The sequence below is a fragment of the Tuber melanosporum genome (assembly GCF_000151645.1).
Source record: "Tuber melanosporum whole genome shotgun sequence assembly, scaffold_88, strain Mel28".
NCBI classification, from domain to species: Eukaryota; Fungi; Ascomycota; class Pezizomycetes; order Pezizales; family Tuberaceae; genus Tuber; species Tuber melanosporum.
The window spans coordinates 303,260-330,870 of NW_003299137.1; the positions used below are offsets into that span (position 1 = coordinate 303,260).

A 27,611-nucleotide genomic window follows, 5' to 3' on the forward strand; every position below is an offset into this window, starting at 1 on the left:
CTGCTAAATCTTTGCCGAAACGGAAGGACTTTGCATGGACCCTTTTTGCACTTGTCATCGGAACTCACTCGGATGGGTTAAGGGTTTGGAGGGGCTTTTTTTCTCACGCATAATATCAAAAAATGAAAGCGTATCCCGATATATATTTGAAAATAAACATATTTTCCTAATACCCTAGGCAGGGGAGTGACTCTGGGGAGGAGGGAATTGATATCGCGGTCAGGTAGCGGATGCTCCCGCACTCATCCCGTGTGAAGGATAAAGTTCCGTAGGGCCCATAGGCCGAGTGAGGGGTAGGGAAATAAGGACGTTGCGAAATATTGTTGGACTGGGCGGATGAGATATTTCGCAACAATCACTGTTTTTCTTTGCTCCGCAATGTGTATACCTCCTTCCTGCCGGTTTTTTTCCTTTCCGCAGACTTAGTGGGGATGTACCTGTTATCTGACTATGATACTGGCTTTTTCTTTGGTGTCGGCTTGCTTTGTGTATATGGAAATATGCCATTTTCGAGGGAAGTAATATCGCGATATATCATACCGGTACGTGTCGAATGGAACCCGATTCTATTTTCCTCTTTTCTTCTGGGGTTGTTCTGGGATTATGGAGTACCGGTGATTTGGGCTGACAGTATGGACAGGAACTGGATAGTCTAGGGGGGAATGGGTCGAGAGATGTGTATTTACGAACAATGATGTTGTTATCCGGGGAACGCCCATTGGAGTGCTTACCCCCTGTGGGGCATGCTGTATTTGAACTCTCATATCACGCAACTTTTCAGGGCCTTTCCCGCACGTTTGGGAATATTCAGTGGGGCATATAAGTACTGTACTCTTGGCTTGTGAAGGCGTGTGCGCGAGTGGGAGTAGAATCTACCTACTGGATGGCAACGTGAATGGCAGGCAGTCTATCACATCAATGGAAACCACATGATCATTGCGGGTTTGCTGCAGTTCTTTCGAAATGCAGGCTTTGCTAGCTTGGTTGTGGTGGATCGATATATGTTGTGGTTTCTTATTTATGCATGACCGCTGTTTGATATGAACGTGTATATTATTGGGTCTGATAGAAGTATCACACCCCAGCGACTTCCTCTACAACGCTTCCGTCTCTCTCCTCATCGCCCATCTCTTTAGCTCGCGCCCACCCAGGGTTTATGCCCATTAATCGGGTTTGTGGGTCCTGAAAATGTCAATCCTCTCGGGGCCCGGAAGCATGCCACAGCATTCAGCAGCACTTAGCAGTGGGCTCCAATAGGTGTAGCTACATGCCCCTTCACCGCCGCCCAATCCAGCGGTGGGTATGGCCGTGGTGGTTTGAAAGTTGACTTCTATTTCAGGGCGGTCCGGAGGGGGGCGGGGGTAGACGATCTCGTCATGCCCGTTTTGGTGGCCACGGCGAGGGGTGTTCGGAGAGGACGTCTCCCGCGGTGCTCACTCAAAACCCTTGAAACGCGAGGGCGAAGGTCTAGGGCTTCGTGGCCGCTTGTCGCGGGGCTAATGATTACGAGGGGCGTTCACCTATAATAATAAGATTATAATAATATTATTATGATAATATATATCTCTTGCGCCGAAACTGGTAATATCTTCTGGTGATATATCGTACCCCCCGCCCCCCCTCTTCGACACCGCTCTCTAGAAACCTTTGCACAGCACTTTTTGCTTTGGCTCTCTATCCCATCGCTAAAGAGCCCTCCTTCGCCCACTGGACGGAGGATGCCCTGCCTGACAGGTCTTTGCACGGGTTGCTCCACCGTAGGGTAGGGAGCTTTCGTGCCCAGTCTGTGAAGTGGGAATGGCATACAGCGTCTGGGGGATTGCCGGCCGCTTGTTGACCCTCAGGAGAGAATCGTTTGGCAAAAGTCTCCGGGCAGAAGTAATGGCAGATGTGGAGGATTGTTTCCGGTGGGAGGCTGGTTCTTTGTATACCTGGTGTACTAGGGATTTATCTGGGAGGTTCACAGTAGGTGTCTCCAGCCGTCAAGATAGGGAGGATGGGAAAGAGTTTTTAATCCAAGAGGGGTTTACTTCCAGGATCGCTGCAAATTCGGTATGCCTACATTAACTTTGCCCAGTACCCGTACCAGTACAGTACTATTGCTCGAGGGGCTGGGAAATTCTTGGTCAAAACATATCCCTTTCTCCCGTTTAGAAAAACGTGCTGGCAATTGCGGGACAAACATATCTGAGCCTTGCAGTGTATGGGGTGGATGTTTTACCAGTTAGTAAATGGTATGATTTACAGGTATGATATTACAAGTAGTGTTGGACTTGTATCATACTGCTAATATATTATACAGGACTTACCAACGCGCTTTACCCGACCCCTCTACCAAACGTATATCATCATATCATTGATTTGACAGGAGTTCCCCCCCCCAACAGAACAAAGACAAACCACGATTGATTTCCTCACAACTCACCTTCACCCCCCAAATTTGAGATTGACCCAGTTTCTCAAGCTACTTCCTCGATATAGCATAATAGAACCCCCCCCCCCCTCTACTGTTAGAGAGTTGAGAGTCCAGTTACTCACCTCTGTTCTATGATACCCCTCCTGCTTCGCATGCGAATTTCTGAACATGTTAGGGGGATTACTTCCTCAGCGAACGCGCTCCACCATGTCATGCTTGAACTTATTTACAATAGGTTCTCACTCGCACATGCTGCCGGCGACTTAGAGGACCGCAACCTAACTATGATAGAACTCAGCCGGGTACCAATAATGGGAACAACACCATAGATATATATATATGATATATATCGAAAGGGAGAAAAAAAAACCTTTGCAGGAGGAAGAATTCCTTCCAAATCCAGCGCTGGAAAAATTCCCTTTGCTGAGAGTAGAAAGTAGGGTATGATACAATTCTCTCTCGGCTTGGGCATAATATCATACATTCAAGACGGGAACCCTTCCCCCCTACCCGCACTCCGAGTGCCCCAACTCACCATTCCCCTTCTCGTCGAGGTGGACAGTTGCCCGATAGACGGGCAAACACACTCCATGCCCCCGCCACAGACAAACCAATCATACCTCCTCCCCGCACGAGTGATCATACATGATGGCAGCCAATTCAGGTAAAATCAATCAATCAATCAATCAATCACCACAGCCAGCGCATGCCATCCATTGTCGCAGGCTACCGGGTTCGAACGGAAGACCCACCCCGCGCGCATTCTCGGTGACGCGACAGGAAGGAAGGTTTAACTTACCGACCGACCACAAGCAGGGATCGCCGGGACTCGCCCATCCACCCACTTTCCCAAACACCACCTCGTTTGCGGAACGGGCTGGAAGAACTCCCGTGCGTTGAGTACGGTACGAATTTGAAACGGTGGACCGGAGCGGGGTGTTTAGGAGGGGAGGTCCTCCCCGCGGATAGTTTCGGCACCTTCCTTCTTGCTTGACTCTGCGGAGGTGTGGTGAGCTAGGGCTCGGAGAGGCCTGTGATACTGTTGGGATTGGGAGGGGTCGGGGGGATAATGTGGTTTGGTGACTCGTTTGATCGCTGGTCGTGCATTTTATATGATACTAGGAGTGACGCTCTTCGCGGGTTTGCAGGGCAATCAGAAGTTATCCAGTTACAAGTACAGCTATTCTTCGCTCAGTAAAACACTTGGCTACTGGCTATTGTGATGGGTAAGTCGGGGTTTGTGAAAAATAGCTGCAGTTTTGGAGCCTATGTGAACTTCTGTGGTAGGAAAATTTCGAATCGAGTAATTACTTCTTCTATGAGCTGCCATATACGTTCCGCGCGCTGGAACCGGATTTCCAAGCTCTTCCACCCAAGTAAGAATTCCATAGCAGGAGATCCTAGGCCCACCAATGGTGTGAATGGAGAAATATTGACACCTAGATTCTCGGCCACCTGAATGCATAATTTGGCGGTAATTCAGGAGGGGGTTATAATAGTGAACTCGAACAGCTGATGTTTGCTTTTTACCCCCTATTTTGGTGTAGTTTTCCTGTGTCGCGACCAGGTACAGTACAATGGGCGACTAACGATGAGTTATGTCCAAGAATTATATGTATGTACAATATATACCAGAGTGGTTCCATTCCCCACTTTGAGCTATTAAGTAGGATCGTAGACTACGATTCTCAAACTACCTATCTACCAATCCATCAGTACATAGGTGTGTGCAAAATCATTACCCCCGCAATCCCATATCTAAACAATAACAACCTCAACAACAGCGCTCCTCCCCCCCTTCACAACCCCAATCGCCTCTTCTAGAGCACTAGCTAACTGCTCCACCTTCTCCGCCTTCCCGCCCCAAATCTCCCCTCCGGCCGCCGCAACCGCGATACCGGCATAATCCGGACTAGGCTTGAAGCTAATGTTCAATTCCTCAGGCGTGGCATGCGCACTGAGTCCATCCGGGTGCACCAGTTTCGCAGATCGTAGCGGGGCGTTCCAGCCATCGTTGTTGATGACGATTGTTAGGAATGGGATCTTGTAGCGGCGGGAGATCCAATACACTGATGCTGGGACTGAGAATAGGAATGTGCCATCACCAACTATTGCTACGACGAATGGGCCAGAGTTGGAGGTGCCATTATCGAGGGCGAGCTTTGCGCCTAGAGCGGCGCCACCGAACCAGCCAACTGAGGATGATAATGTTAATTTCTGCTTGTAAGAGTGGGAAGGAGGGAAGGGAGCATACGTCCTCCGGCACCGGAATTGAATATAGTCTTTGGCAGGGAGCACTTCATTTGGTCTACCACTGTAACAGTCTGGGTGACCGCTTCTAATATGATCACTGAGTCCTGAGGAATAGCGCCTCGGAGGACTTTCATCACATGTGCGCAGGAGAGCAGTCCATCGTCGCGGGGCTTTGCCTGCTGCTCTAGTCTGTCCATGCGCGTTTTGTGTTCATTATCTAGCGCCTGAATTCGTGCATCGCGGGTAGCTGCATCCATTTTCATTACCGCGGTGTAAGAGTTTATTTGTTTTAGAGCTGTGTACGCATCGGCTCGGTAGCGAGCGTCCGCATCAATGTAGAAGAGGGGCATTTGCTGCTTCAGCGGATCTATATCGATGTGGTAGACCGCCGCTCTGGGGGATGGCCTGCACCTGCCAGCAAATCCATATTAACTCAATAATATAAAGTGATAATAAAGGAAAACTCACTGAGTAGGGATCCAAGGAACGTCGCAATCAATCACCAAGATCACATCTGCCGTGGTGATCTTCTCATGAGAGCCATACATGACACCTAGTGAGCTTCTGTGATTCGCTGGGAAACACATATCACTACCCAATGTATCCAAAACCCTCAATCCAGGCACGGAATCGGCCAGGGTGATCAATTCCTCCACAGCATATTTGTTTCGCCCGGAATAGCCGGTGATAACCAACGGATTCTCAGCGGACAATAAACTCTGTGAGATTCTGCCCACAGCATCCTCTGTGAGTGCCGTAGGGCTAATGGGATCCCAGACAGCCTGATTGAGACTATAAGGTTCAATATCTTCTTCTAACACCTCTCTAGCAGCAGTAAGGTACACAGGGCCTTTGGGATCAGACATGGCAAAGGAAATTGCGCGATTGACCATCTGCTTGATGTTTTTTCCAGTTTTAATCTCAGCGGAATACCGGCAGTACTGTGCTACTATCGCCTTCTGATCCGGCACATCCTGGATGTAGTGGATGAATTCTGTCCTGCTACCGCGCATTTCACCCTCCTGTGTAAAGGGCGAGAGACCGGCAAAGATGAGGACAGGAACACGGCTGCACGAAGCATTGTGAACAGCGGCTCCGAGACCTTCAATGCTGCGTCAACACGATGCTGCTCTAGAAAAATGGTGGGGCTGGGAGGGGGTTACCTTGTGTCCCTACGTCAACATGCACAATAACAGCCTGGGGCTTTCCAGTGACTTGTGCCATTCCGTGAGCTGCGGACAAAGCAACCATCTACTCAGGTAGCATTAGTTGATTAGACCCTCCAGTAACCTAACACTCAACCACAGTCAAGCGAGTACCTCATTTGGGCAAGTAAGAAACTCCGGAAAACTATGTGGCCTCTCACGTTTTCCCTTTACGATCGCCTCGAGAATACCTATGACCACCCCACTTCATCAATTTCATGTCCTCACCACTATCAACGAGAGGTGAAGGGTAAAAGAAGAATCATACTTGGATGATCAGATCCCAAGTTCACGAAGCAATGTGTGACCCCCGCCTCCCATAACGCCTCGAAGAAGGCGAACGAAGCGGTGTACCTATCAGCTCCATCATGGTTAGCACAACAATACTTCCCGCTTATCGGTAAGAAAAGTGAAATGTCTTGGGAAGTCCAGGGCACTGACATGCTTAGCTTGAGTAACTGGTTTTGGGGGGGCAAACGAGCTTTGTTTCAATGGATAATGAACGGGGATGCGGTTTGGAAAGGACAAAGAGACGAAGAGAGAGTAAAGGGAGTCATATAAGGGGAAGTGGTAAGAGGGTATCATACTTGTGTGAGCTTTACTAGCTTCAATGACGACAAACTGCGGGGCCGCTCATAGCCGAGAGGTGAGACAGGCAGGGCCGGGGTTGGCTGCGGTAGGAGGGAGGTCACGAGGTCAGGCACAAAAATTACTTTAGGGATGGGCTGGCTGCGGCAGTGTTGGGATGCTTAACTTTAGAGGAAATTGAACTGGTAGAAATAGAAGCTCGGGGTGGCCGGGTGTCACGTTTTTCCGAGACTTCTACCGCTTTAGGAATGTTGAGTCTTTCTGACGAATATCATTGCCGTATAGAGCCTTGTGAGAATAGACAAGCGGACAGGAATGGTAGAGCTGGAGCTGCACTTGTCCCCTCACCTTCCTGCTGGGATTATGCGGACAATGACCAACACGGCGGCTCAGGAGTACGGTACAGGAATCTATACCGGTACAGGGAAACCTATGATGGATGGAGCCCCACTACAGTAGCCACGGAAAGGGAGATTCCAATTCTAGCCCCTTCGTAACTATAAAGGCACCACAGCTCGGAGGGTGAATTCCATCGAATCGCTATCACCATCACTAATAATAATCCCAATTGTATCACCCGACCAAACAGACAATTTCGCATAGGGTCGAGACCACCTATTTCACTTTTGGTTTCTGCTACACAATAGTTCTGCCCCACGACCCCGAGTTCCCCTCTCACCAGTTTATTCAACAAATAGGTGTCGTGCATGAAAAGGTGAATGTGTTCCAACCCGCGGTGAAAGAAAAAAATATATATAGATTTTTTTTTTTTTAGAAAACTCCCCGAAAGAAAAAGAGACAGAAAACTATACGATCGCCAGCTTGGTAGCGGCGATATCGAGAGCATCGACGTCCGGAGTTAGGCGGGCAAAGGCCTTCTTTGTTCCATCAGGTCTAGAGTGCCATCATGAGTTCCCGCTCCTGTGTTTGACAAAAAAAGAAAAAAATGGGAGAGAGAAAGAGAGAGGAGAGGGCATCTCCCCCATTGCTCGTGAGAAAGATATTTCACCCAACGCACCTGATCAGTGTGTTGACCTTAACGGTGTCAACATCGTACAACTTCTTGATAGCATCCTTAATCTGCCTCTTGTTGGCCTTGATATCCACAATAAACACCAAGGTGTTATTCTCCTCGATCTTCTTCATAGCACTCTCAGTATTGAGAGGGTGAACAATGACCTTGTACTGGTCGAGCCGGGGGGCGTGGGGGATCGATTTGCGGGGGTACTTGGGTGCACGCGCAAGCGCGAGGGTCTTTGGGCGATGGAAAGTAGTGCTGGTGCGGACCTTGCGGGTGATCTTTCCGTGGGTCCCCTTTAGAGCAGCCTTTTTGGCATCGGCGGCCTTCTTGGAGGCGGCGGGGGTTTTCGGACCTATAGCATTCAGGTCCCCATATCAGCTATTTTGCCTTTCGTAGCATCGTGAATCGTTGATGGGATCGAGAGAATTAATTACCCTTCGAGGCTGGTTTTGGCGGCATTTTGTTCTCAAGGTTGTCGCAAAGGTAAGTGGGGAGGGGGGTGGTATTATTTGGCGTTGGTCGTTGGTCCTCGTTACTGTACTGTACTCGCCAGGGAATGAAATTTCGTGAGATGGTTTCCAGAGTGAACAATTACGTGTGTGGGGGACTGCTCAGGGTTGGACCCTACAAACCCAAGGCCGGGTAAGCTAATCTCCAAATTGCGCTAATGTTATTATACAGGCCATGATAGTACGATACCAATACTTGTGTGCTACATCCAGATATCCAACTATTTTCCCCAAACCTTCAGCTCCTGGGCCCCTCCTACGAGCACCTGAGCAAAGCAGGGGGATAATCTCCAGATTGATACCAATTTCATCACCTTTCGTAACGTTCCCATGACAGCAGATACCAAGCGGCACTCATGACCAACAAGGCACAACTCATCACTCGACCACAAACATCTCAACTTCAACTTCATTTCACTTCATTCCCGAAGCACTCACTGGAATGCACAGAATAGGGCTACGAATGAGCCGCCACTATAAATCCCCCCAATTATTTGCACAATCCCCTTCCACCAGGCGTGAAAAAGAAAAAAGGGTTGACAAAAAAGCTTACTCCTCCATTGACCAGTCACCACCAAATTCAAAAACCGCACTCGTATGGTAATCCCGCCCCCACTGCCTTCCTTCACCCTTTTCCATGCTATAAAATATCGGTAAAAAAAGACATCCAATACCAAACACCAAACAGACAAAGCATAACAAACAAAAGTAGCCGAATAGAACAGTAGAAATTTAAAATGAAAAGTAAGAGAAAACACCATTTTACAACGACATACTCGCAAAAGAATTCAAACCCCTCCTCCCCCTCCTAATCCGTTCCTCAACCTCCAACTTCTTCCTCCTCTCGCACGCATAAAACTTCCTGGCGCGCTCCTTCTGCAAGAGGACCAGCACACCCCAGAACTCACTACTGAGCGCGAGGACAACAAAAGCAAGCAGGGCACGCTTGAGTAACTGGTCGCTTGGCAGGAGGACCGCCGCGATCGACAGGAGTACACCGGCGCAGGCGAGGACCGTCTGGCCAAGGCCCCAATCTGCCCCACTACGCTGGGCGATGCAGCCCGCGGAGATTAGGGACGCGACGGTGGGGACATTGGTAGTGTCCTGGAGTTTTGTTACCACGACTAGACACGCGACTAGCAAGCCTACACGCCAGAGGACACCGGCCCATCCCAGATATGGCCGGGGGTGGATCGGGATGTCCGGTTCGTCATCAAGTTTCAGGCCGGGGCCGAAAAGGCCTTCCAGGCCGGTTTGCTCATCCTCCATAAAGAGCTTTTGGTTTGCTAGGGGAGGATAACTGCTTCCAGGGGCAGAGGTTGGGTCGGAGAGTTTGGCGAATTCAGGAGATAGTCCGGTTTGGCGGGGGAGGAAAAATTGCTCCTTTTCGGGCTGTGACCTTATGGGCTTTGCCGGAACTGGGTGCATGAGGGAATTGACGTATTTGTGGCTTGGGGGTTTTGGTGCTGGCGGGAGTGTGCCAGTGAATGGTGACCTATATTGTTGTTCCTGTGGCCGGGATTGAGATGATTGTTGGTTGAAGGAGGGGGCAAAAGATGGTTGAGGGATTGGTTTCTCCCACAGGGCATCTTTTCTGTCGGTCGGGTTCCAGTCCATTGCGTCAGGAGACCAGGATCCTTTCTTTTTGTTAAGAGAGGGGGAAGGCGACGGCGAAACTGAACGGTCTCGCATTGTGAAGGTGGACCGAAAGTCGGTCTGTGGCGAATATACGGTACTTGCCCCGGTTGTAGGTGGTACTAACTTCTTGAATGGAAGGCGCGGAGTCGTAGGGCTTGCTTGAATGGACTGGTAGCTCGGTGGTCTTGGCTGGCAACTACTTTTCATCACCTCTTGCGGAGGTGACGATGGAGGTGATGGAGTCGCAGAAATAGGCATCGGTTCACGCAGCGAGAATGATGGAGGGTTTTCCAACTTCAAACATGAGAGAGAGCCTAGCGTCGACTGCGATAGAGAAATTAGGACAATTTAGAGGTAAGATTAGAAGGAAAACCTACCATAATGGAGAAGAAAAAGATCCCCAGATATACCCTCAACATCACATCTTCCGAGAACGTCAGTTTTGAATATGCAAAGGCCGCCCAACATGTCATTCTGAACGCCCAGACCCCTATTTCCATCCAAAGGTACTCATTCGCGCCAACCAGTTTCTTTTCGGGATACTTCTGCAGCGAGCTTTCCCAGTAGACCCAAAAGAATCCAAAAATACTCCAAGGCAAAAACTTGAGTGCTTGCCTCGAGGCAACCTCATAGCAATCCGGAACAAACCTTGAACCCTCCAAGCTGTGCGAGATACAACTAACCCAGGTTCCCTCACCATCCGCCAACACCGTTCCCGCCGCTCTGTCCGGGAATAGCATTGCCATCCCCGCCCATGCTGCCACGATGAAATGAGAATAGCACCACACGCCGCCCCTCAACACCCAAACAAGCCTCTCGAACAACCCCCAAGAGTTCGCCTTCTCCTCCCTTGTCCGAGATGGATCCCCACTCTTAGCAAGCATCTGTCGCAAACTCTCCACCTTGACTTTATAGTTCTTCGAACGGATCTGCTCATTAGCCCTTGGCGCGCAGTCAGCGCAAACCAAAGGAAACCGCTCTTCCAGCTCTTTCTGGAACCGCGGAAAGAGCACGTTGATGTGGTAGTCGAGATCGGGGTGGCTGTCTGGAGGTAACTCATAATCACCAATTCGCGTGGACACGATCTTCTGGTTGTTCAGACAATTGCGACAGAAGATTGGCGACGCGGGAGGTGTTTCATGGGCGACTTTCGACGTAGGAGAGTGCCGTTTCCGGGCGAATCGTGGTGCTTGGCCCTCGGGCGTGCTCGGGACAAAATCTCTGATCTCACCGCGCTTCGTGAAGTTAGCAGAGCTTTGCCGGGTTAGGTAGGAGAGAGTAAAGAATTAGGAAACCTACCTCGTCAAAATGATTCGGATTGCCGCATGAAGGACAAACAAAGTATAGGACACCCCCGTTCGGAGCTCTCCTGGCGCCTGCTAACGATGGGGGTTTCTGGCCGCAACCCCAACACGCCGGGTTCCGATTGAAGAGCAACGCACTCACCATGTCGAGCGCGCACTCTGCTGTTGTGAGGAGTTACGGTAGCGGTGGTCAAAGAGAAGGAAAAAGGGTGATTGATGTTTTTTATTCGCTTCTTGTTTTTTTTTTTTTTTTTTTTGGAGGGGGGGATTGGTTGTTGCCTCACTGGGATAAAAAGGGAAAAATGGGTGAAATCAGCCTCACAAAAAAAGAGGTTTCTAAGGTGGTCGGTGTCTTGGGCTGGGGAGAGGAGGAGCATAATCTGCGGCGATGGGCTTCAAAAAGTAAATGGGCCAACCGAAGATGCAGGGGAAAATGAATTTCTCCGCTCGGGTGCGGGTGGCGGGTTTCCTTCTTGCACAAGGCTGTGGTCCCATTATTTCACTTGGGCACCATAGGAGTAATCAAGGCTTCTTCCCTTCCATCTCCTGCCCTAATCACACAGTCGCTCAATATCATACCGAACATCACGACATCGCATACACTCATCGCCACCACTCAAACGTACACCATCCATTATAAACACGATGTCAAAACAAATCACGACAACCCCCCCCCCCCCAAATATAGTACCGGTAATTCGTACAAAAGAAAAGAATGAAAGGAAAGGAAAGGAAAAAGATAAAGAAGGAAAAAGGTTCACCCCCCAATACTGGTTCAGAAGTGTCCTATGGTAACACTCGTATTTCGTGATCCCATATTAAGCCCAATCATTTCAACAAACTGCTTCAACTGGACCACCTGCCGCCAAACCCAAACACACAAAGCCCTCGCTCGGCGAAACAACACCACACTAATTCAGCTTATCCCAACTGTGGTAATCTGAACCACTCACATTAGCTCCATCCAAGCTTCCGAGAGAGCTTTAGGGGAGGGCAAAAAAAAAAAAAAACTTACAACAGTATCCTCCTCGATAACGGGCTCCCATTCACTCGCCATGATTGAGACCTGATTGAGAGCTTCATGAGGGGCACAGACACAAAACCCTTTGATAATTTTGTACACATGAGTGACTCGCCCTCCCTAAAAACATCTTCAGTATTTTCTTCCTCTTCCCATGACGTAAAGGAAGTTTGCGTACGTTATCCTTCACAGTAGCGATGGCCTGTTCGATCACACTATCCGGAGTATTGGGCTGGAACGTAATAACATAGTTGAGGCACTTTTCAGCCGCTGCGAGAGCAGGTAGGAGCAGAGCTACAAGATACTTGAGCTGCATTTCGTAAGGTTTCGTAGGGTCGTGAAGGTAAGGTAGGGGTGCGTAGCTGCAGTTTCTCGATCTCTTTGTTTCTCAAAGGGAGCAAGGTGAATACCGGTGAATTTAAGTGGTGGGTAGAGAGGGGAGGAATACAAGGGGAAGTGGGGTGAAATGTGGTCTTTTGTACTACCGGTACCGTACTCGAGTATTCAGTATGATACGTACGTTGGCGCTTCCCCATAAAATGGAGAGCTGCGTGGTGTCGGGCGACAATACTCAGTGCAAACGAGCCGTCAGGATTCCAGGAGCGGAGAGGAGTGAATGCTTGCATCATACCCTATGATATGATACTACCGGTAATCTGGGACATTAACTTGGCACATGAAAATTTCACGCGCTTCGAATGACCTTTACGGGCCTTAATACCTTGGCCATGAGAAGAGACCCTCCCAGGTTAGAATTTGATATTGATTTTTCGTATAGATCAAGCCTGCCCCGGCACCGTCACTTTCACTTACAAAGGCCCGAATCATGAGTAGTCTATATGGCTGGGTAATTTTTTTAGAGAATTTCTGGCCCATGATTATGGGCAGTTGTCAAAAGGCTGTGGTATACGTAGCCTACTGGCTTGTCGGTCTTGGCGGGGAAGCTTTGCTTACTACATGATACCTGTACTGTACCAATGACGGAACCGGGATGCTCCTATCATAACCTGTTTAATTTCTCCTATGCTACCGCTACCTTTCTCGCATTGAGCGAATTACTCCAGCACACATTTTACTCGTAACTCGCATAGCAAAACATGTACCTCAAGTACCTGCCGGCTGGTTCAAAGGCGTTGTGAACATAGTAAGCTATCGCCTTGCCGTGGTGCGGAAGCTGCTAGTCGCCAAAATTCTAGATTGTGATATATTTGCACACCCACCAATAAGCTGTGATGCACCACCGGTAGAACTACTCGTACTGTACCATACAATCGTGAACACCGCTTGGATTTTTACCCCGTAACACCAAGTTATGTTGCTGTAATCATGATATACGAGTATTTCCCAGAGCATCTAACAGTTCCTTCCCGTCCTCACCAATCATTGGTTCCCTAGCTTCTTCAATCGCCCTTTCCGATTCCTCTTCTTCGCCATCGCCTTCTTCCTCTTCTTCCCCACCCTCGCCTTCGCCATCGTCCTCAGTACCCTCACCGCCTTCTGTAGCATCCCCTGCTTCGTTATCATCTGTCAGCGGAGCTACTTCCTTCATATACTTCTCCAACTCTTTGGCCTGCTTCTTCGAAAACCCACTCGCCTCAACAAGCACATCCAACTTCCCAACCCTCCTAACATCACCCCAAAACGGCCCGTCGTCGTCAGCGGTATACCTGAACCTCTTTTTGAAAAAGTCCTTGATACACTTGACATCCCTCTCGAAATATTCCTTGGCATTAGCATGGTCCACGCTGACCATCTGGGGGAAGTCGATGATAACGGGTTCCTGCGTATCCTCGTGTACAAGGATGTTGAACTCGTTAAAGTCACCATGGATAAGTCCCTGAGAGGCAAACCGTAGAATGAGTTCCATGAGCTTTGCATAAAGCGTTGAGGGTGATGTTAATGTTGAGATTTGACGAAGGGGAAAAGCCTCGATTAGTGTCATTACTATGCAGTGACGAGCTTGGTCTAGTGGGACCGGAACCGGAAAGTTGTTCTCGTGCAGGATCTTCATGAACGCGTATTCTTTTAGCGCTGCCAGGCGCGACATGTACATCCAACTACCACTATGTCGGTTACGGAGGTAGTCACGGTTAGCCTTTACGGTGCGGAAGGAAATCCTGCCCAATCTGTTCCACCGGGTTCAAGGGTTAGAAATGCATTTTTTATTGGATCACAGGGAGGAGGACGGGAACGACGTACCGGTGAATTTTGAGAACTTTCCGAGCGCCCGTCTCGTCGGCAACAACATAAATATCGGACTCCTTCCCAACACCAATTTGATTACCAACAGAATAAACGCTCTTCCGCTTCGAGAATGTGTTTAGCGCGAGGTAATCCAATCCACCGTACGTCAGCCGGTAGCCATCATCTGTTCCTCCCCATTAGCTTCTCTTACGGCCTCCAGTGACACGTTGTAAGGCCAGACAAACATTTTGCGTTTTTAACCCTCGCAACGAGTCCCACCTTTGCCAGGTTCGATATGCACTTGTTAACCCCACTCCCACCTCTCAGGCCAGATATTTGCACGATCAATGTTGTAGGGACGACTTCATGGTTCTTGCTGCCCATTTCTACCTGTTCAAAGGTTAGGTTCTTGCTCCTTGGACGGGTGGTGGAGGGGGAATGGAAAAAAGAAGGCTTACGGCAGTAAGGACGCGCCAGTCCTCACCCGTGAGGTACCGTATCGCATGTGTGTCGAGCTTCATATTATCTATGTGACCGGAACAGGCTGAGATGTGTCAATCAATGGCGGGGGATGAACATTTTGGAGGGGTAGATTCCGTTCTCGGCCGGGCGAAGGAGCCGCAAAACCGAACCCTAGCCCTGCAGCGGAATTGAGTTGACTTTGGGTGATCCCGCTTTTGGGTTTCTGAAAGCATTGCAGTGACGGACTGCGGAGATCCGATCGCATGCAAGGAGCGTTCTGTGCTCTTCCCATGCTACTTGTAGTATAGTCCACGGGACAGGCTGACACTTTCCATAAACTGACAACTGAATTATTCTACTCGTAGATAACCCCTTCGCGGACGAAAGCTAGTCCCCAATTCCAAAAGTATGATATCAGGTAATCCGCATGCCAAGCCTCCGAGAGCCACACCCAAAGCTGGGAGTCCTGGCAGTGATTTCCGTGACGGGCACCGGGACGTGTTAATTTGTACGATCTTCTTATCCTGTACGGTCATATCGGTGTGTAAGCGAGAGCTACACACCTTCACAACCATGAAAAGACTCATGGATATTTTCTTGGTATGATTATAACACGTGACCAACTTTGGGTATATAAGGAGGAAGAATCTGCCCTTAAGTTAGATGTTGTCTCGATAGCGCAAGCGTGGAATTCTATCTTAAAGTCTTAACTATATTGCGTTCAACTCTCAGACCTAGCAAACTATCACATTGCAACGGCTTAGAGATCACAATATTTTCAGGACGTAGACTAGGCTTATGACGCGATAATCGGGTCCTTAGCCATATCCTGCCTTGTCCACGAATACCCCCGGTAGATGGTGAAATGTATCCCTTTGCTGCTGCCCTTGCTACTGGTGAGCTGCCTGGCCAGACAATTTTCACAGTGCCAGAAGTCATCGGGACAACGGACCCCCTGGACTACCGCGGTTATGTGGCGGCTCACGGTTCATTGAATGGCCGAGTAGAGCGCCGAGAGGATGTTTCTTTCGTTATCTGGCCCGGTTGAGGAGATCTTCATGAATCAACATTAGCTTCGCTGCGGTGATCAGCTTGGTCCCAAGGTGTGGGGGGAACTCCTATGGGTTACCAGTACTCGAGCATCAGTACCGCATTGAAGTCGTCGCTGCGCTTGACAAAATTCTGAAGAATCGGGCCAAAAAATATTGCTGGGATACCGCTCACGCTCAAAGCCGGGATCTTCGGACCGGTCCGCCGACTTTGGTCCATCCTCGCTCGCATCTCGGACGATACGGGGAGGACTAGGCTTAGTACAGCACGGTACTCGAGTACTTGTGGGGAAACTCTCAATAAGGTCAATGTGAACACTCCCTGTGACACACTGACACCTTGGACAAGATGTACGAGTAGAGTCTCCTCGGCGCCTATAGTATAAGTTGATCCGCAAGCACATCTGGCTTTACGCTAGTTTAATTTAGAAGATGAATTTGGGGACAAAGGGGCTGACAGGCGCGGCACCATATTAACAATCGGTGACCGGGAAGATCAATGCCGTATCATCGCACTGGAGTCTTCTGGGAACTTACGTTCTTAACTGATGGCTAGCTCGTGGTTTTATCCATGGTTCTACCGCAGGTGGATTGGATCACAAACTTAACAAAATCGGTGCTAGGAAGTTCTCGCGGCGTGAGCTAAGGAGGGAGATCAACTCGGGGTTTACCGTGGAGGGGTCGCCCGTGACCGTAGAAGCGACTTAAAAGGTCCTCGCCCACAGCATATAATTTACGGCGCTTGAGCTGGCTATGCTGCAGTACTTATCGTGCCGACATAACTCTCACACTTTACCTGGCTTATGTAAATTCTTGTATAATCGACCCGCCCGAGAGACCCTTGGGCAAACCTCGGGATAGGGGTTCGAATTCGGCGCACGGCTAGCCTAGACGAGTTACAGTAAGAGTTGGAGTGGTTGGAGGTCGCGCCAGGATGTGAATTTCATCCTTCAAAGTGAGGGGAAAAAACTGCGGGACGACCTTGTCTCAGCCCTCGGTTGAGGTAAATAGAAAGTGGGATGCGACAGGCCTTGGTAGGAGGGGAAGCTCCAGGGTCCTGGCGGGATTCTCAATTATTCGAGTTTTTCTTCTTTTTTCACTGTGGTTATCTGAGTACCGGTATTTACGAGATGTTGAAGTTGTTAGGCCGGCTCAGAACAAGGGTTTCCTCTCATTTCCGGATGATGAATAAGCGGTGGCTGGTACTGCATCTCAATCTCTTCTTGGTCTCTAAGTCTCGCCAGCAGCTGACACTGCGATTCATAAATAGTTTATGTGATAAGCAGAGTGCGGGGTACTAGCGAGAACTCCCGAATAGCTTGTGAATCTAGCTGGGCATCGAGAAAGGATTATAACTGCGATCCGAAGCCCTCGATTATCCATTATAGTTCTCTCGGCTCACCAGAGGAGCCTCTCTACGAGAGTACTGTAACCTCAAAAACAAAAACAAAATGCCAAACCCAAGGGAGTTCATCTACATTAACACGATGCTAGAGCTTGCGGACTGGCGACCCGAGGACATCAAAATCCAAGCCTCTAAGGTCTCAAACACACCACTCCTCCAGCGTCCACCACCGCCGCTCACTTCCCCACTCCCTGCTCACCCCTCAACAACGGTAGCAACACCACCCCCACCAATTCCCAACCTCTTGAGCTGCCATGACTATAAAGGCGGCTACCACCCAAGTGAATCCGCCCAAGGTCAATTCCCCGCCCCACCTGAGCCAATTTACACGGCAGCGCATCTCCACCTCATCTCCACCTTCGTCTACTTTTCCCACAACCTCGTCTCCATCCCACCGAGCCCATGGATAAACACGCTCCACCGGAACGGTGTCCGGGTCCTCGGCACGTTTATCGTCGAGCACCATGTCGGGTCCACCGCTCTCTCCCGACTGTTGGATAAAGGTTCGGAGGGAGAATACATATTCGCGACGCAATTGGCACTGATTGCAGAAACCTACGGATTCGACGGATGGCTAATGAACATCGAGGCCTCGTTTCCCGGGGAAAGTTTCAGGCCGGGCGAGTTGCAGGCGTTTCTAAGAGAGCTCAGAAGCGCCGTGGCGGAATTGGTTCCAGGTGGGCAGGTGATATGGTATGATGCACTAACAGTGCTCAACCAAGTGCACTGGCAGAACGGGCTTACTTTACTCAACGCGCCGTTTTTCGCGGTCACTGACGGGATGTTTACGAATTATGGGTGGCGGGAGCCGCAGTTACAGGCTACGAGGATCATGGCCGACTCTATGAATCGGGTGCCCGATATATACACTGGGATAGACTGCTTTGGTCGGGGATCGCTGGGTGGTGGGGGTTTCGGGGTCGGTGAGGCACTCTCCGCTATTTGGAGGGCGGGAACATCCGCGGCGCTGTTCGCGCCCGGATGGACGTATGAGCACTTTGACGGCAAGGATTTTGAAACCGTCGATCGGAGATTCTGGGTCGGTGATGGGGGCGACGTCGAGGGTAGCTCTGTGAAGCCAGTTTCGTACTTTGTCTCTGAGAAAGCATGTGGTGGTTCGGAATTCTTCGTAACGAATTTCAATAGAGGATTCGGAAAAGGGTGGTGGGTTGATGGAATTGTCTGTTCTACCCCACGCGCGCACACCCCAACCCCATGCCCTGCTGATATAAAAGGCTTCGTATGATAGAAAGTCATGAATATGCCATGGGTGCACATGGGCGCGCAGTCAATCCTTCCATCCAAGAGCCCCCGGGCCACGGATAGATTGAAGTGGTCGTTTACCGACGAAACGGCTTACTTTGGCGGCACGAGTCTGAATATTTCTACTGTCGCTGGGATCGTCACCGGGGAAGTGGTCTTCTGTCCGTTATATTCCACGAAGATTACCGCGAATGGATCTTCCATCCAAATGGCATACTTACTCCCGGAACGATCTCCCACTGAAATCCTGGAAGGAGAAGTAGTAGGAGTATACTACACCTCCAGCACAACACAGACACAAGCGCTGCTACCCCTACCGCAAACCCGTGGGTCCTGGAAGATCACCACATTCCCACCCATAATTGCAGACCCCAACGAAAAGATAATAGAGCTGGGCATCTACTACAAACACCCTCCCACCATCACCGCCCCCGGATATAAAGTATTAACCATAGGAAACCTCCACATATCCCCAGTACCAACAATCCCCGAACGACCGTCCCGCATCACAGACGTAGTCTCCACGCTCGAAGAAGACGGCAGCATAAAGCTCAGTTGGGGGGCCTACAAGCACGACTTTTCACCCGCTATGGAGAAACTGCGGAGTGTGCCTGGGTGCTTTAGTCGGAGGACGGGGGATTTCGCGAGTTTTCTTGTGTGGAGGGGTGAGGAGTTGGTGGGGGTTAGTTATTGCCTTGAGTATAATGTCCCGGCTGGAATGGCGGTTGGTGATTGGAGGGCTGATGGGGTGATGTGGGGCGGGGGTATTGTTAGGGGTGGTGGAGGGAGGTGAGTCGATTCCTGGTATACAGGGAATGAAGGAATGAAGGAGGGATGGAGGGAAGGGAGAAGGGGTTGCGGGGGATTTTTATATGAGGGGGTCGGATTGTGTAATGGGGGATTGATGGGAATGATCGTTAGCTACTGTGTCTTTGAGTTAATATACGAGAGCTATGATGCTAGTGCCGTGAAGGATAGGCCGCATGTAAATAGTCAAGTTGAAGCCTCCTCAGGTGTCAGAAAACCGGAGCGCGAGAGCATGTTCTCTTCCCGCCTCTCCAAGTTAATCGAAGCATGACTACCATATCCAAAATTCTCTACCTGTTAACGTTCCTGGACAAGCCGCGTTCCCAGGTGGGCTAGAACGGCGCCAGGGCACCGTTTGTGATTGTGTCGCTGCAGTACCAACTCATTGTTTTGTTGATAATTGTGCTGGAGTTGATTTTGTCGGTGGACTAGGTCTATGGTGCAGAGTTGGTGTGAGCACCAGACTACCATTTTGTTAGCATTCGACACGTCGGGATCTGGGAGAAGGAAGGAAGGAAGGAAGGAAGTACCGCTTTATTTGATCTTTTCCACAGTGGAACAACTCTGTATGTTCCTTCGATTCACTATCCTCCCAGTGCACATTTTCAGGCTGGCAATGATGGTCTCGCCAGATTCTAGTACATACGGGCGACGCTGAGATATCTGAATCCTCCCAGACAAAGTTTCTGAACGGGCGTGAAATAAAAAATATGTACAGTACTCGCACCATCCAGAAACGAAATATCACATATCACACGCAAAAGAGAAATGATTTGAGGAGTATTACCGTCCTTTAACAACCCCTTGGTGGGGTAAATTTATCCCCCACGCCTTTAGACAGGAAATTACAATTGTATGTCCAACCCCGCGCCAGCAGTAGCATGGCACGCTTCTTCAAACAAACACAAGAGGAGAGGTGGGGGAAAGGAAAAAGACGCGATTTCGATTCCCAATATTTCCCAAATCCATTAAGCTCATCCCGGTTCTGGGGCTAATTCGAGGGATTCCCGACGACCCCACCACCACGCAGACCCGTTCTTTAGGCGCAACTATATATATCTCTCATATCCCGACGTTCCCTGACGATATCTTATCCCTCCTGCAGTCGAAAATTCGGTGTTTTTCGTCTTCTAGAGGTGTGTCAATATACCTACTTGAAATTGCGGTGTGGAGGGGAAAGGAAGAGAGGAGCTTTAGCGAAGGAGTCGTGGGCAGGAGATTAATGTGCAAGTACTGGGTTTTTGTCTAGAGGATTATGGTGGAGTTTCCTGCTACTATGTGACGTTAATTTCCCGAGTGATCCAAAATCGTCCGTCACTTGTGGGAGGTGAACTGGTAGGTGGGTCCGGTAATATCGTATAGAGGGGAGGGAGGGAGGCTAGGACATAGCTGATGAAGGATAACAAATTAATAATTATGGGGGTGCGGTTCACTACTGGAGTGATGGTAGAGAAAGCTACTGCTAAGTGATTGGTTTCGCAATATTAGTTTAATGAGTATTACCGTGGTATGATTCTCGAGTACAACCCATCGGTGAGTTGGCGACAAGTTATTGGGTTTTATACTATAGAATTATCGGTGTGACTGAGATTTGGCGTAAACAGGGAAGCTAAAATGGGTGATAGTTCATAATAGTCTCTAAGAATGCCCGAACTATGCTAAAAAGCATGCAAGTAGCGGAGGAACGCTGGATGGACTATTTGTATCCGGGCGATAATTCTTAAGGTATGCAGTATCATACTGTGTCGAAATAAGACTTTACGGTGCTCACAGCCACTGTCATATTTTCATGCTCCGTGGCTCACTCGTAGTATTAACACGGTATCACAGAACTGTGGCAATGTCTTCCAACCCCCACGAGGAGAGATCCATCAACAAAACGGCGTTCAAAAGAGACGTGAGTAAACTCCGGTCTGTGGGGGTGATGGTAAATACTTTATCAAAACAATCCAATTAATTTATCAACTTTTAAATAACCTCAATCCTTCAAATTCGGCTTCCTCGTTTTCACTGTCTTCATCAACTCTAACTCTCTGGCCCAGTAGACTGCCGAATAACTCACTGCTGAAATTAGTAAAGGCTCTGTGAGAAATATTAGTGAACAGAGGCTTACTCAATCTGGTGCTCGTTCCAACTGTTATTGGCGATCGGTGCCATGAAATTCTGAAGCTTCTCTTGGACTTGATACTTCAACTTCCTCCCCTTGGAAGCTTTAGTATCGACAGCCTTTTTAACTTTGGCGTCTCTCAATGCTGTTGTCCATCTGACCGCACCATTGGGGCCACCGGAGTTTGCATTGTCGATCATTCTCTGGTCCACCAATGCCTTCAATAACATTTGGTAAAGGTCAGAGTCGTCATATACTTCCACGTCTTCGCCGCTTTCGACCTTTGTCGGCGCACATGATCGGGGAACTCTTGTCTTTTGCACATGTCGGTTTAGACCAGTCATTAGAGTTTCATTGATTGTTGCTGTGAGGCTACGTTGCGCACTGTTGTTTAACTTGCGCGCTAACGTAACGGTGGAAACGGAGGATGTTTTGGTAGACCATTTGTCCAGTGTTGAGAGACGGTTTGGGTGAACTTCTGCTTCGAGCTTTTGCATCTTGGCCCATAAGGCGGGGGTGGAGGTGTCCATACCATCGTGTTTTCGTTTGGGGGTAGAGGGTGAAGATAGTTCACATCGGAGGTCTGTTAGGGTGTTCCAGAGATTCAATGCCGCATCTTCTGCCGCCTTATATGTCTCGAGTACGGGTTGAGGTGATGACGCAGGTTGCGAAGGAGTGGGTAGAGAGTTAGTTGCCACAATGGCTTTCTGGAGTTTGATACGGATACCTAGAAGCGAGTCAAACGTTTTCTATATCTAGGTGTCATTACAGATCCATACGCGAGAGAGGCTCCAAAACGGGGTTACACACCTGTTGTTGTTTCACTGCTGTGCCTTTCTCAGCATCGGCTTTGAAAGCTTTAGAAATATTTGCAACAACGTTTCTGTGAAACTGTTAGAGGCCATTGGTTATTATCCGGGGGGACTTACTTCTGCTCTTCGGTGATTAGCTTCTTTAACTCCTCCCTACGCTTGGCTTCCGCATCTTGGGCGCCCTCATCACTACCCTCATCCCCATCATCTTCGCTCTCTTCATCCTCACTCTCATCCTCCCCATAACCATCCTCACTATGACTGAGCAATTTGCTCTCTACATCGGAGGCATTGTCTTTGTCGCTGTCCTTTTCTTCGTTCAATATCGCCTCATCGTCTGGGTCTGTTCCAGGTTCCCCGTCGGAGCTTGAATCGTCGACAACCTTCATTCCACGGGTAGCATTTACCCCCTCCTTCGTAGTCGAACTGCCGAGAAATTTGAACCCGGAAAATTTATCCTCGTCACTCCCAAGAACATCATCACTATCGATGTCATCATCCTCGTCTGTTGGAATTTCATCACTCTCTCTATTCCCCACTTTCTTTTCGTCCGCATCGCCCTCACTTCCGTCGCCATCGCTGTCCTCGCTATCGTCATCGGATCCATCCATTCGGTGGTCTTCAACTTCGTCTTGGTAGAGCTTTTCGCGACTTATTCGAGCGCCATTGTATTTAGGGTCTAATAGTACTGGGTTTCCTTTCCGTAACTTACTCTTTCTATATGATTGTTAGAATTTAGCGGTAGTGATTTGGGGACTCATGTCATACCCGACGGTTATATAGTGTGCTCTTCCCAGATCTTCTTCACTCTCTTCGTCTCCACTGCCTTCAGATTTCTCGCTGTGGCCATAATCTTCCTCCGGAGCCTCGGGATCAAAGTCTATTACACGGGGATTGTTAGTCCAATAGCTCCAATCTTATGAAAAGTAAATAATCACCCGTCGGCGCAGGATTCTCCAACAGGGCAAGCTGTTCCGATAATGACAGCGAATTTCGTGGTTTTGAGGAAGTCATTGAAGGTTGTAAAGTTGTTGGAGGAAACAGACAAAAAGATTGTTTCTCGATTTGAAGGTTGTTAGAGTGTAGAAAAAAATATTTTAGCCGCACTAGACCCCATGGGATTGATAGCAGTCTTGGCAACAAGCATTAAGAAAGAGAGCCCCACCAGCGGAATTGCGGGGGATCAAATTGTTTTCCAACCAACCTCTCCCGATTTCACACCCTATCCACGAGGGCTCCTCCTTGAGTTGGGGAACAAAATCTCTCACCTCCTCTCACCAGTAACCAACACTGAATTTACCGGGGGTGAGGAGTTTGCCACTCATTGATCATGCACCTCGTGCGACCTCTTTCCTTTTTCGTTAGAATTCTTGGTAATTGCTAATTTCTGCAGTTGCGGGTTCCTGCTTCAAGGGCCTACATCCGGCTCTCAGCATGTCGAGCTCTGCCTCCTCGAATTCCGTCCTATTTCCAGCCTCCTACTTCCTTTAGCCTAACTCGAAGCTATGCCAATATCTCCCCCTCGCCAACTGCCTCCCAGAATCTCACTGAGAAGATTGTGCAGAAATATGCTGTGGGGCTTCCGGTTGGAAAGTTTCTTCGTTCCGGCGATTACGTTTCGATAAAGCCCCACCATTGTATGACACATGACAACTCGTGGCCAGTGGCCCAGAAGTTCTTCTCTATTGGAGCCACTAGGATTCATGATAACCGTCAAGTGGTTATGACACTCGATCATGATGTTCAGAACAAAAGCGAAACAAATCTTAGAAAGTATCAGAACATCGAGGAGCTAGCGAAGAGGATGGGGGTGGACTTTTACGGTGCTGGTAGAGGAATTGGTCATCAAATTCTTGTCGAGGAGGGGTATGCTTGGCCGGGAACTCTCACGGTCGCTAGCGATTCGCACAGCAATATGTATGGCGGTATCTCCTGCCTTGGTACCCCAATTGTTCGAACGGACGCAGCGGCGATATGGGCCACGGGGCAAACATGGTGGCAGATTCCTCCAGTAGCTCGCGTGGAACTCAAAGGTGTTCTACCAAAAGGGGTCACCGGGAAGGATGTAATTGTGTCTTTGTGTGGTCTTTTCAACAACGACGAGGTTCTTAATCATGCTATCGAGTTTGTTGGTTCGGAACAGACTTTAGAGTCGCTTAAAATTGACGATCGTTTGACCATTGCAAATATGACCACCGAATGGGGTGCCTTGAGCGGTATCTTCCCAATGGATGATGTACTCAAGGATTGGATGCTCCAGAAGGCTTCCATGCATGCCCAGCGACTTAGAAATAGCTCACATCCACGGCTTACGAACAAGAAAGTCGAAGAATTTTTTGCACTTAATACACTTTTAGCGAGTCCGGACGCCTCGTATGCAAAGTCCTTAACTCTGGACCTATCAACACTGTCACCATATGTCGCCGGCCCTAACTCCGTCAAGATCTCTACGCCTCTTACGGAATTAGAAGAAAAAAAGATCGCAATTCAAAAGGCGTATCTAGTTTCATGCACCAATTCGCGCGCCTCGGATATTGCAGCAGCAGCTGAGGTTTTCAAATCCAATCCGTCGGCAAAGGTAGCTTCGGGAGTAGATTTCTATATTGCCGCTGCATCGACATTGGAACAAGAAGCTGCGACCAAAGCTGGAGATTGGGATGCTCTCATCAATGCTGGTGCGAAAGCACTTCCAGCAGGCTGCGGTCCATGTATTGGCTTGGGAACCGGTCTCCTTGAGGATGGAGAGGTCGGAATATCTGCAACCAACCGGAACTTTAAGGGAAGAATGGGGTCGAAAGAAGCACTAGCATACCTCGCCTCCCCAGAGGTCGTAGCAGCCAGCGCAATGAAAGGATTTATCGCCGGCCCAGGAAACTATACTGGACCCTCCTCTGCCGTGTCAATATCCTCCCCACCCCCACCAGCTTTGCCCTCAACCCAGTCATCCAGCGCCCAGGAAGCAGAAACAGAGATCCTTCCCGGCTTCCCCCCTCTAATCGAAGGCGAAATTATCTTCTGTGACGCAGACAACATCAACACCGATGGAATCTACCCAGGGAAGTACACTTACCAAGACAACATCTCCCGTGAGCAAATGGCACAGGTATGCATGGAGAACTATGATTCCACCTTTTCAAATATTTCGAGACCAAACGACATATTGGTCACTGGCTTCAACTTTGGCTGCGGAAGTAGTCGCGAACAGGCTGCTACCGCAATATTAGCTCGCTCGATACAATTGGTTGTAGCGGGGAGCTTCGGCAACATATTTATGAGGAATAGCATCAATAACTCGCTGATGACCGTTGAACTACCCAAGCTGATTGAGCGGTTGAGGGAGAAGTTCCCGAAAACGCTAACCAGGAGGACGGGGTGGTGGTTGCAGTGGGATGTACGCAGGAGTAAGGTTATAGTGCGGGAGGGGCCAGAGGATGCAGAGCGGTGGAGTTTGGGTGTTGGGGAGTTGCCACCGAATGTGCAGGATGTGTTTGTCAAAGGGGGGTTGGAGAAGTGGGTAAAAGCCAGATTGGAATAGCAGGAGTAGAGGTGTTTTTGGTTTGTGATATCTAAAAGTAATTTATTTCGATGGCGTTGGGAACAACCTTTTGAAGTAAATTTGGGATATTGTGAGTGAGTGAGTGTGCGAGTGTGCGCGTTCTTTCTGCAGGTCCTACGAGTAAGTCATGTTCCTATCTTACACCATGGTGGGTGCTGGGTATGATACAGTACGGTACAGTACATCATAGCCGAAGAATCCTGGGAGGCATGCGCACTTCACAAAAAGTCATCCGTGTACTACTTCATCCTCGCTGCTCAGGACCTTGCAAAACCTAGGACAAACACCTAACGAGCGGTAGCCTAATTCACTATGATATCAGTGGCATCACATCACCAATCCCATCACCAATTCCCAGCAGCACTTTTGGGCCCTCGAAACCGCATAGCGACTCACAACACCCTAGTGCAATGCAACCCCAGAACATGGAGCTAGAGAGAGAAGCAGTAGAATAATGACATGTCCCCCCCCTCACCCCGCCTCCCAAGAGCGATGTGAATATGATACATATGATACCTCTGTAAGGAGCGCAAGATACATACTACTGCGCAGCTTTTCCTACAGTGGGTTCTAGCTACGCGGAAGAGGCCGAGGGGGGGGGTAAACCACCTCCCACCATGGGAAAAGCCTCGCGGTGGTGCACGATCATGGCACGAAAGCACTCTCGATCGGGAACGGGCAGTCACACAAACTCACTCGTTAGAGTTATCGTTTGGGTTGGGAGGGCAGTGTTGTTGTGGTGAATTTGGGGATGAACGAGGGGTGGCTTATTGACGTTGGATATGCCCGCTAGGGTAATATAAATTTCGTTACCTGCTGGGATTAGGATACCTTGCCTTTTCCTTTCCATTCTTTTTTTCTTTTTCTTCTTTCTTTTCTGCCCTCTTAGGGAATTGACGGGGGGGTATCATTGTTTAGCAGGTCTAGTTTTAATACGAGGGTTTTTACTCAAGTCTTACCGAACTCACGTTGGCAATTGCAATTGGCGTATTGTGATATCATACTTGAGAATTGCCGGTCCGTTTCACCCCTCCTCCCCTCCCCGAAAAATGCCCCCAAAGAGTTACATGCGCTAGGATTGTTCTCCCAAAGCGTGTCTTTGAATACGAGTAGTCCAGGGTGTGTTCTGTTCCAGCGGCCAAGCACCACTTTGTCGATAAGATGGCTATCCAGCTGAGTACGGTAGATCTCCGGGGGAAGGGGTAGCGTGTTAGGTTTTTTTTTCTTTTCTTTTTTTCTTAAAAAAAGCCCCACTTATTCCGTTCATGAAGTGTAGATACACAGCACATGGGGATAAACGTTCCTCTTACCCCTACGTTAAATTGGTCCACCAGGGTAAGCGCGGAAACAAATTTCGCTGCCATCACTTGTGAGGGGAGGACATCCTCCTCATTGTGTACGGTGCGCTGCGGGTGAGACTACAACACTTGGCGATTGGGTTGGGTTTCGCAGTAGGGGTTTGTAGCGGTCGGAGCGGGACTTGGTTGATTGGTTAGCAGGATTGGGTGGGTATTTGGGTATTGTATGCGCTGTCTGTATTTGACTTGCTACTTCTTAGAGCTTCTAGGGCGAGTTCTGGAGTATATGGGTGGCCCTCATGGGACCTATCTATGATAATTTGCTTGGCGATTGCGGGGTATAGTGAATGATTGAGCAGGCAGAAATTAAGGCGGCAGGTTTTCTTGAGGTCAGATATGACATATCCCAAAGAAAAGTCCCCGGGTGGCGTACTTCAACTAGTGTGGCATCGATCCATTGACACAAGATTACCCCCCACAGTCCCCAAAGGCTGATGGGAGCGCTAACTTGTCTCTTCCCTTCTAATTCTGGATTTCTCAAAGCCAGCCACGTATATTATCGCCTGCCTCCGACGGCTTTTACAGTCCAGTCCAGTCCAGTCGCCCAGCACCACCAGCCCATGGAGAAGCCGAGACATCCGTTGCATACAACCCAGCCCAGCAGGCAATTGGCTCTTATAAAACCAGCGTATGATACGTAAGGATTAGCGTCA

General features: G+C 49.3%; 8 protein-coding genes; 2 read left to right on the forward strand and 6 right to left on the reverse strand.

The window, feature by feature from the left end:
* Window positions 1-4,030: 4,030 nt before the first annotated feature.
* GSTUM_00011601001 (uncharacterized protein) lies at window positions 4,031-6,431 on the reverse strand (the record flags this gene model as incomplete). XM_002842004.2 has 8 exons in its annotated part: window positions 4,031-4,611; window positions 4,671-5,080; window positions 5,138-5,771; window positions 5,833-5,920; window positions 5,989-6,065; window positions 6,143-6,228; window positions 6,316-6,355; window positions 6,401-6,431. 8 exons carry the CDS (start codon window positions 6,429-6,431, stop codon window positions 4,175-4,177), a joined length of 1,803 nt encoding a protein of 600 aa, XP_002842050.1. The 3' UTR covers window positions 4,031-4,174.
* A 631-nt stretch (window positions 6,432-7,062) lies between these two features.
* On the reverse strand, window positions 7,063-8,012 carry GSTUM_00011602001 (60S ribosomal protein L25). XM_002842005.2 has 3 exons: window positions 7,918-8,012; window positions 7,481-7,835; window positions 7,063-7,356 (listed from the first exon to the last, which is right to left on the reverse strand). Exons 1-3 carry the CDS (start codon window positions 7,940-7,942, stop codon window positions 7,269-7,271), a joined length of 468 nt encoding a protein of 155 aa, XP_002842051.1. The 5' UTR covers window positions 7,943-8,012; the 3' UTR covers window positions 7,063-7,268.
* Window positions 8,013-8,394: 382 nt separating this feature from the next.
* GSTUM_00011603001 (uncharacterized protein) lies at window positions 8,395-11,266 on the reverse strand. XM_002842006.2 has 3 exons: window positions 10,930-11,266; window positions 10,004-10,865; window positions 8,395-9,944 (listed from the first exon to the last, which is right to left on the reverse strand). Exons 1-3 carry the CDS (start codon window positions 11,077-11,079, stop codon window positions 8,755-8,757), a joined length of 2,202 nt encoding a protein of 733 aa, XP_002842052.1. The 5' UTR covers window positions 11,080-11,266; the 3' UTR covers window positions 8,395-8,754.
* Window positions 11,267-11,510: 244 nt separating this feature from the next.
* On the reverse strand, window positions 11,511-12,500 carry GSTUM_00011604001 (uncharacterized protein). XM_002842007.2 has 3 exons: window positions 12,134-12,500; window positions 11,950-12,075; window positions 11,511-11,874 (listed from the first exon to the last, which is right to left on the reverse strand). Exons 1-3 carry the CDS (start codon window positions 12,269-12,271, stop codon window positions 11,851-11,853), a joined length of 288 nt encoding a protein of 95 aa, XP_002842053.1. The 5' UTR covers window positions 12,272-12,500; the 3' UTR covers window positions 11,511-11,850.
* A 618-nt stretch (window positions 12,501-13,118) lies between these two features.
* On the reverse strand, window positions 13,119-14,660 carry GSTUM_00011605001 (uncharacterized protein; the record flags this gene model as incomplete). XM_002842008.2 has 4 exons in its annotated part: window positions 13,119-14,081; window positions 14,155-14,323; window positions 14,385-14,529; window positions 14,598-14,660. The coding sequence occupies 4 exons, from the start codon at window positions 14,658-14,660 to the stop codon at window positions 13,280-13,282; spliced, it is 1,179 nt and encodes a 392-aa protein (XP_002842054.1). The 3' UTR covers window positions 13,119-13,279.
* A 2,477-nt stretch (window positions 14,661-17,137) lies between these two features.
* GSTUM_00011606001 (uncharacterized protein) lies at window positions 17,138-19,347 on the forward strand (the record flags this gene model as incomplete). XM_002842009.2 has 1 exon in its annotated part: window positions 17,138-19,347. One exon carries the CDS (start codon window positions 17,138-17,140, stop codon window positions 18,299-18,301), a length of 1,164 nt encoding a protein of 387 aa, XP_002842055.1. The 3' UTR covers window positions 18,302-19,347.
* Window positions 19,348-21,042: 1,695 nt separating this feature from the next.
* GSTUM_00011607001 (uncharacterized protein) lies at window positions 21,043-23,355 on the reverse strand. XM_002842010.2 has 6 exons: window positions 22,983-23,355; window positions 22,813-22,924; window positions 22,162-22,761; window positions 22,043-22,115; window positions 21,239-21,981; window positions 21,043-21,186 (listed from the first exon to the last, which is right to left on the reverse strand). Exons 1-6 carry the CDS (start codon window positions 23,056-23,058, stop codon window positions 21,087-21,089), a joined length of 1,704 nt encoding a protein of 567 aa, XP_002842056.1. The 5' UTR covers window positions 23,059-23,355; the 3' UTR covers window positions 21,043-21,086.
* Window positions 23,356-23,374: 19 nt separating this feature from the next.
* Window positions 23,375-25,579, forward strand: GSTUM_00011608001 (uncharacterized protein; the record flags this gene model as incomplete). Its single annotated transcript, XM_002842011.1, has 2 exons — window positions 23,375-23,383; window positions 23,438-25,579. The coding sequence occupies 2 exons, from the start codon at window positions 23,375-23,377 to the stop codon at window positions 25,577-25,579; spliced, it is 2,151 nt and encodes a 716-aa protein (XP_002842057.1).
* Window positions 25,580-27,611: the final 2,032 nt, after the last annotated feature.